The sequence below is a fragment of the Mus pahari genome, chromosome 1 (assembly GCF_900095145.1).
Source record: "Mus pahari chromosome 1, PAHARI_EIJ_v1.1, whole genome shotgun sequence".
NCBI classification, from domain to species: Eukaryota; Metazoa; Chordata; class Mammalia; order Rodentia; family Muridae; genus Mus; species Mus pahari.
In genome coordinates, this window is record NC_034590.1 from 68,687,811 (window position 1) to 68,697,013 (window position 9,203).

At 36.8% G+C, this 9,203-nt stretch overlaps 1 protein-coding gene across 3 annotated transcripts in view; it reads left to right on the plus strand.

Annotated features, from left to right (window-relative positions):
* Nucleotides 1-9,203, plus strand: part of Pak1 (p21 (RAC1) activated kinase 1) — a 119,275-nt gene that overhangs the window by 67,644 nt on the left and 42,428 nt on the right. For all 3 annotated transcript variants that reach the window (XM_029540015.1, XM_021195665.1, XM_029540005.1), the window contains exons 3-4: nt 5,961-6,061; nt 6,542-6,689. In XM_029540015.1, the coding sequence (XP_029395875.1) occupies nt 5,961-6,061; nt 6,542-6,689 (249 nt within the window). The remainder of the gene's footprint in view (nt 1-5,960; nt 6,062-6,541; nt 6,690-9,203) is intronic.

The following is a 9,203-nucleotide window of genomic DNA, read 5'->3' on the forward strand; positions in this document are numbered from 1 at the left end:
AGAAAGCTGCCTGCCTCTGCCTCCTAAGTGCTGGGACTAAAGGCGTGTGCCACCACTGCCCAGTGAAAAAATTAATCTTATCCTCAAGATCAAGTCTTCATCTTTGTAGGTTTAAAACCTAAAGGTTGAAAACAGTTACAAGAAATTTTTGTAAGATCTAATAGCCTGTATTTATTTTCTAGCTATGAATTTCTATAGATTCCCTTAGCACATTGGTTTTACTCCTGCTTTAAGAGCCTTGTCGACTTTTATTAATATGTATATTAAGATGGAAAAATGGCTGAGTTTCTTCCCTTTGCAATCTTAGTTTCAGTCAGCAATCTATTACTTAACTGCAGGATATACATCAGAACTAGCAGTCTTTGACATGCTCTGCCTTAATGTAGTATTTGAGGATTAGTAGAGACTGCATAGATAACTAGTCTAGAAATGAACTCCAATAACCATGGCTGAGATCTGCCCCTCGCATCAGCTCTGTCATTTATTATTTTAAGTATTGTTATAGCATCACCTGTAAAGTGGGAGTAACAACTCATGCCCATCTATGTCATTAGGCATTTGTATGCCACTTTATGTCATGAAAGTAAATTATTTTCTAAACTGTAAAACCATATAGATGAGAGGTTAGCTTATCTTTATAAAATCTCATTTATTCTTTTATCATTATCCAATACCCACAACCTATTTCCAATAGGAAAGTTGAAGCTTAGTGAATAGTAAACAATGCCCAAGGTCTCATTGGTGGAAAGTGAGAGGAATGAATGTAGAACTAAGTCTTCTTAAAGTGTCTATTGCATCTACTACTGTGCTCCTGTTAATCCTTCTCATATCAGACTCATACATGGTACTTTCAAGAAATATGTACCTGTTTCCACCCAGATGTTGGAGACAGAATTTCTAGAGATGCAGTGTTGTGACTCTAAAGAAAACGAGAATGAAAAGTTCTTTATAGGTTATAGTAGTGGTTTAGATTAGAGCTGGCAGTGGGTGGTGTCTGTGGGCATTACCTAATGCTGACCTCTAGGATGGCCTCAGTTTGCACTTGAGGGAATGCATACATGATTGGAAGGAGAAGCTATAATTGAAGGCTTGTAATAGATGATGCTGAGTTGCAGAATTCCATGTGGGAAAGCCTGGTTCCTGTGGTTAGGATTTGGAGCCTTTGGTTTATTCCAAGAAGTCACATAACATTTAGCTTTGCAATCTCTTTCTGGTTGCATTTTCATGACCAAAGTGAAATTCTCTGAGCTTGGGAAGAGGTTGGTGAAGTTAATTTTAATACTGAACTATAGGAGTGTTTATCTCTCTTAAGTTTGGAATGTTTTACTGCCTTTTGCTCAGATTAGTTCAGTTGAGTCAATGAAAGGTGCTGTTTAAAACTAATTTAAAAATGGGATTAATTAATCTTGCTGAAACTTTAATGTCTTTGGTAAAACATGGGATTTTGTAGTCAGCTGCTTTCTCCAAGCTAAGCACAGGCTGAACTAAGACAGAGATAGGAGGTTGCAAGCTTCTTTCCTTATGTTATTTCTTCAAACTTAAGATCTTTACTCATAGGAAAGCAAGGTGATTCTTTCCCCTCTCCTTTCTGTCTTCAGTCACATTTGAATTCTGTGTCTTAATCAGCTTATTAAGAACTCTTACTTCAGTAGTTGCAAATTTAATAATAAAACTTGTTTTTAAGGTTCTTTAGTTTATAAAACCATATATTTTAATTGATTCACAGAATAGTAAATTGTGCTTTTTTTATTTCATTCTTTTTTTTTTTTTCATTTTAACTGGTTTGACACCTTTATTGCTGTGTTGAATTCTAGTGGTGATGAATGTCACCCTTATTTTGTTTTTAATTTCAAAGGAGAGGCATCCAATATTTTATAGCTATATAATGTTTTTAGAGGCTTTTATAATTAGCTTTTATTAGGTTAAATAAATTTTGTAATCATATTTACTAAGAAGTTTTAATGATGTTAGATATCACATTTTAGCAAAAGCTAAATTAATTATTTAATTTATTATATATACTCCCTTTTTTCCTTTTCCTTTTTTACAGCTCATTTTATTTTATGTATATATGTGAGTACCTACATGTGTGTATGTGTGTGTTTGGTATCCATGGAAGCCAGAAGAGAGTGTTAGATTTCCTGGAACTAGAGCTACAGACTTATTAGTCACCATAGTGAGTGCTGGGAACTAAACCCAGGTCTTCAGGAAGAGCCCCAAATATTCAAAATGCCAAGCCATCTCTTTCTAGTTCCTTCCTACTTTCCTTCCTTCCTTCCTTCCTTCCTTCCTTCCTTCCTTCCTTCCTTCCTTCCTTCCTTTCTTCCTCTTTGTTTCTTTTTAAACATATTGATTGATGGAGATGATGGTGATGATGAAGAGGAGGAGGAAGAAGAGGAGGAAGAGGAGGAGTATTTGTTTGTGTCCCATGGCATCTGTGTGGAGGTCAGAGAACAACTTTGTGGAGTTGGTTCTCTGCTTCCAGCACATGGGTCCTAGGGATTGAAGTCTAGGCTTATATGGCAAGTGCTTTACCCATGGAGCCATCTTATTGGCTCTTTCTTTGCCTTCTTAATATGGTAAATTGCATTTACTTTAAAAGTTGATATATAACTAATACCATATAGTTCACCATCTCAAAATATTTGATATTTTAGTATATTTACAAAATTAGACAGGAGCTATGAGTATAACATAGTGGTATACATTAGCATAAATATGCATAAAGACCTATGTTCATATCTCAGCACCAAAAATATTAGTTCAGTCATTACAGTATCAGTACATTTTTATTAGACCAAAAAGAAATTCCATTCCTATTAAGTCAGTCTTCATTTGTCTCTTCTCTCATCCCCTGTAAACTTATATCTATTTTCAATCTGAGTTTGTCTGTTCTAGATATTTCAATAAATGGAATTACAAAATATGCCGTGTTTTGTGCTTCTTTTTAAAATTTATTTTATTTTTATGTGTATGAGTGTTTTGCCACATATGTATACCATGTATATGTTTGGTGCCTATGGAGGTCAGCAGAGGGTATGGGATGTCCTGGAACTGGAGTTACAGATGGGTGTGGGTGCTGAGGAGTGAAGCTAGGTCCTCTGCATTATGCTAAATAATGCAAGTTTTCAAAGTTGTCATCTGATCTGCACAAAAAATGCCAAGGCATACAGGGAGTATTCTTAAATACTGAGACATCTTTCCAGTCTTTTGAGCCTTCCTCCCTCAGCTTCTTGTACTTAGCATAATGCTTACAAAGTTCATCCATTTTATAGCATGATGAGGGCTTTATTTCTTTTTATCAGTGAACTTCATTATATGAATCTTATACAATTTATGCATTTATCAGTTGAGGGAATGTTTTATCAGGTTCACTCAATTGGGCTATTGAACTCCCAGGAGCATAGATTTGCTTTATCCAGTTTTATTCTTCAATCCCAAATCAGAGTATGTGTCTAGTAAAAGATTACTCTTATCAAAGTTGGTTGGCTTTCTGGTTGCAAAATCCTTAGCACGTTGCTTCCTCTAGGCCTTTGCTTACTCTGTTTCTGGATTGTCTTTCCCTGCCTCTGCCTAGCTAATAGCTATTTATCCTTAATGATTTCTTTCAGATGGTATCTTCTACAGAAGGGTAACTCATTATTTACTTTCATCTATATTCTGAGCAGTAATTGGTGTCCTATAGGACTTGAAACTCAGAGATTTTCTAGGGTTGAACAGTGAGTGCATGCCAAGATGATAAGAAATGGGTGTAGTGGCACATGTTTTTAGAAGGCAGAGACAAGTGGATCTCTGAGCTCCAGGCCTGCCTGGTATACAGAGCATGACCCAGGTCAGCCAGGGCTACACAGAGCAACCTTATCTTAAAAAACTAACAAACAAACAAACAAAACAAAAAGTAAGTTCTGAGCTCAGTTTTCTTGGCTGTAGAATGGAGATAATCCGTACTGTCTGCCTCCAGGGCTGCTTCTTGTGAGGAGGCAGTGAGGCAGTGGCTAAAGCTTGTTAAGGGCTGTGCATGTATGAAGGAGATGGTTACTTTTTCTAAGAAGAAATGACAGATTTGGCTTTTTCTCTAGTTCCTTCTCCTCTCTTTTTGCCTTAGGAGCTCTGTTTGCTGTTGGAGTCTACCTGGTAGTCTACCTAAACCTCACAGAGTACCTAGGCAGTGTTGGCCAGCTATATTCCCAGTTCCCCTCTCCTCTCTCACTTCCTCTTCTCAGGTCTGGCTTATGTTAAACTGCTATTTCAGTTAGCAGTTGCTTCCTTTCAAGTCAGAAAGTATTAGGATGGCATAGTGGAGGGAAAGACTTTATCAGGTAGACTGAGTTTTACTATCATGTGCCCTGTGACTCAGGACAAGACAGTTTCTTTTTCAGGGTTGTCTTTCTTCAGGAGTAAAATTAGACAGTTTTTAAGATTACTTCCTAACCACTTCCAGGGTGTTCTTAAACTAAACTCTGTGTTGGGTTCCGTTTGAGATTTATAGATATAATAATCATGATTATAAGCCATGACTTGGTTGGATCCTTAAGAAGCTTACATTTTACTTCTTAAAATTTTCAAGGAATTGTATGAGATAATGAGTGACGAGGTGTATGATGGTATAACAGACTTTATGCCTTGGAAATTCACAGGGGGGAGAAGTAGAAGACAATCCTTTTCTGAAAGAAATGGGACTTGAGTTAGTCTTTAAAAAAGAAGAAAAAGTGAGCACCAAGTAGGAGGTGGGAGCTTATGAGGTATATTCAGAGGCTGTAGGCAGAAAAAAGACTGGCTGGAAGAGGCAGAGTTCGTTTCAGAATTAACCCTGCTCTCTCCGTGTGGTACATGATTTCATTTCTTTGACACTTTTCTATAAACTGCTTGCTCCCTCTCTTTGGATCTTTATTACCGTAGTTCCTTCTGGACTTAGCATCCATGTCTGGGATGTTATATACTTTATTAATATACAATGGGAATGATTTATAAATAATAACAAGATGCATAAATATAACATGTTTAAATCTAAATTAAACAATATAATTGTAATTCTCTAAAACCTTTTAAGGGATTAGCTTAGAAGGGATTTAGAAACAGCCATTTGAAACAGAACGCTTTTCCAAAGCCCTGCCACATGTCCTATACATTCTAGCTTAGAGTGAGACAGATGCAATCATATCATAAGTGACTGCTTATCTGGGGCCATGGTGTAACCCTTAGCCTTCTCCTTCTCAAAGCAGCTGCTCTAGAAGGGAAATTGCCAAGTTTATAAATAGTCCAACCCTTAGCAACTGGAGTGTAGGCTAGAGGTTCTTTTGAAGTTACTGAAGAAAACAATCTTTGGGACCAGACCTGGGTTCAAATCACAGCCCTTGCAGCAATATTGATAAATTACTCTATGTTTTGATCTATACATAGGTAGTAGTAGTATTTAGCTTTCTTAAATCAGCTTGCAGTTCTTTAGCAGTGGTAGAGTAGAAGAATGTAAGGTCTTAGGCTCTTATTTCACTTGCTTGATGACCAGGCAGATCTGGGCTGCAATCTCTTAGTTTACAAATGAAAGTTGACCTTCAGGCCTGTGATGATCATGTACAAAAATATGTATGAAATATCTCTTAAAAATTATGGGATGTCATCTCGGGAACATCTCAGGAACATCTTTGAGAGTACTTGCCATTCTTATTACATAGATTATTGTGGACCATAGAAGCCCGAAGGGCCCTTAAGATCATCTTGTCCATCTCCTCACCATTTGGATGAGAAAGCAGAAAGCAAAAGATATGGTGAGGTAGAGGTAAAAATGACATGGACGCTTGATCTTTTCCCTACTCCCCACTTTATAGCCTATTTTTTGCTCTATATGCATACTACATATATTCATACCAGATAGAACTTGCCCTTCACAGGAGCTTAATGAAAAGCTAAAATAAGGCTAGAAACAGAATAATAGTCTCTTGTCTTTTTTTTTTTTTTTTAAGCAAATAAAAAGAAGGAGAAGGAGCGACCAGAGATTTCTCTTCCTTCAGATTTTGAGCATACAATTCATGTCGGTTTTGATGCTGTCACAGGGGAGTTTACGGTAAGTCCTGGGTGTCAATCTTAGAATTTGGGCTATATGCTATTAGATTCAGTCCTTTCTTGTTTTCTTAAAGCCTCTTTCTTTGCCAGTAACTTTTCAAGAACACTTTCCCAATCTCAAATTTCTCTTTTAATTTTCTTGGTTTGATTGCAGTATTTGAAATTAAAAACAAGGCCTTGCACATGTTGTATAAAGGCTCTACCAACTGAACTACATCACCAACTGGAACAAATCTTAAGAGACCCCTTGAGAGCAAGTTCTGGGTGGGGCACTAATGCAGGACTAAATCAGACTTGGTCCCTGCTCTGAAGGAGGAAAAGCCTGGTAAAGGGCAGACCTCTTAAGGAAGACATAAAAGGAGCGTGTGTAAATTTTGAGGGACCAGGGAAATGGAAAATGAACAGGGTTATTTTAATTGATATTATTTCAGGGTTCCCCGAATCCATGACTTCCTGAAAACTTTTCATGTCTTTCTTTAAGGGAATGCCAGAACAGTGGGCCCGCTTGCTTCAAACATCAAATATCACAAAGTCAGAGCAGAAGAAAAACCCACAGGCTGTTCTGGATGTGTTGGAATTTTATAACTCTAAGAAGACCTCCAATAGTCAGAAGTACATGAGTTTTACAGGTACGAAGATTGTGTCTCTGGTAATCACAGCAGAAGCTCCCACGTGCTTATGGGCCAATGTGACGGCAGGGTCGCTAAGATGCATGTTTGGAAGTGACAACCAAAATGAAGACTTGTTTGTCTCTATTCAGAAGCTGCATGTATTAATTACTGTTACATTTATGTATTTTTGGTGGGGTGGGGGCATGCATGCCATGGTGAGCATTTGGAGGTCAGAAGACAACTTCCAGGAGTAGGCTCTTTTCCCACTGTGGGAGTTCTTGAGTTTGAACTCAGGTCTTCAAAGTAGGTGGTAAGTGCCCTTACCCACTAAGTCTCCACTAGCCCCTGTATATGTTAGTTTTAAAAAAGTAGAATAAAAGGAAATAGACTCATATACAGTTATAAAGCACAGACACTTAGCTGTCATTGCTGTTATTTCTGATATATATTTTTTTAAGATTTATTTATTTAATGTATGAGAGTACACTGTAGCTGTCTTCAGACACACCAGAAGAGGGAATCAGATCTCATTACAGATGGTTGTGAGCCACCATGTGGTTGCTAGGAATTGAACTCAGGACCTCTGGAAGAGCAGTCAGTGCTCTTAACCTCCAAGCCATCTCTCCAGGCCCTGATATTATTATTTAATAACATTAATAAGTATCTTTAAGTTGCAAGCTCAGTTTCTTAAGAAATTTTTTTTTGGTTTTGTTTGTTTGTTTGTTTGTTTGTTGTTTCTCTTTTTGGGCTAGTTAGGGCCAGTTTAGGCTTGGAACTCATGGTAATCTTTTAGCATCAGCCTTCAGAGTGATTATAGGTATAAATCATTATAGTGTGTGTAGAGGACTAAATTTTATCATTTGAATGGAAATCAGGTCAGTAGTAATTATAAATATTCTTTAGTGTACTTTCTGTGTAAGGGACTATGTTTAGAGTGTTTTTAGTAGAGGAATTGGGATTAGACTCAGGTCTTCTCACACTTAGCTCCATATATTTTCAAGTACTAATTGCCTATAGTAATCTATTTCTATCATGTCCTTCCATACCAAAGATAATTTTCTTTTTCTAGGCTAAAAATGTATTAAAAACCTGTAATTTTGGAAAATTGTCTTCTTTATAGTATCTTAAGAGTGTTAAAGCAAAGCTGGGCATTGTGGTGCACTCTTCTTGAACTAGGCAGATGGATGTGATACAGGAGGCAGACGGTCAAGATCAAATATAATTCTTTTGCTACCTAGCAAGCTCAAGGCCAACGTTAGCCAAATGAGAATTTGTCTCAAAAACAAACAAAAACCCTCAAAACAAAAGCCACAACACAACAAAACAGGACAATTAGAATTATATATATATATATATATATATATATATATATATATATATATATATTATATGCACGCACACATGCATGCACACATACATACATACATACACACCAACTCCTCACTGTTTGCAGATGTGAAATACAGAGGTGGCCTTTGTAGTGTGATTAAATTAGTGTTAGGCTCAGACTCTTATGTCTTAGTCTGGTGCTCTTTGTTTCTGCAGCCTCCTTCAAAGGCAGAATTGTTGGAGAAGGTGAGAGCCAGGATGAACTGGCTGACTTTGAGAGGCGATTTCCCCAGCTAGTATCTGGCTCGTATCAAAGGGTACAGATGGTCGGATGATGGGCAGCAGCTTCACTCACGATGTCACAGTAGTGCTCAGGGGAGGCCATGCGTCTTCCCAGCAGCCTTTCCTTCCTCTCATCTGTCCCCACTGGGTCTGTCTGTCTTTTTCCATTGAAAGATTGGATCATTCTGAGGAAGAACTGGAGTGAGAAGTTGCTAAGTAGCTAAATTTTCTAGTAGTCAGGAAATCGCAACTTAAAATATAAGGGAATTTAATACAGAGACATCATATTGGAAGCTGCTTTCTATGTACATGTATATAGCTATAAGGAAGTTGCATGTATGCATATGCATTATTGCGCCAGTGGACTTTATATATGGTTCAAATTATAGTCCCTTTAAGTATTTAAGGATGACTGTGTATAGCTATACACATTCATATATTTATATATATATGGTCATCTATGTATGCACATTTAAATTATAGTTTAAATAATTATTGTATTTCAACAGAAACAAGTACATACTTTTGTGTATTAACATAGACACATGTATATGTACACACATGTATATACACACATGTATGTGCTCACATAGGATTTTAAATTTTAAGGTTGTTAAAGGCAAGAACCAACTCTAAGCAGGTTTTATGTTTGACAGTTTATTTTTAATGTGATCATTCCTGTTTTCTATTTCCTCTTCTTTTGTATTGTTAAGTTACTACCATGTCAGTTTGTGTATACTCTTTTTTTTAATATAGAAATTTCTCTTTTTTATTTATTATATGTAAATATACTGTAGCTGTCTTCAGACATACCAGAAGAGGTCATCGGATCTCATTACACTTAACTGCTGAGCCATTTGTCCAGCCCTGGATTTCTTTTCTTTTCTTTTCTTTTCTTTTCTTTTCTTTTCTTTTCTTTTC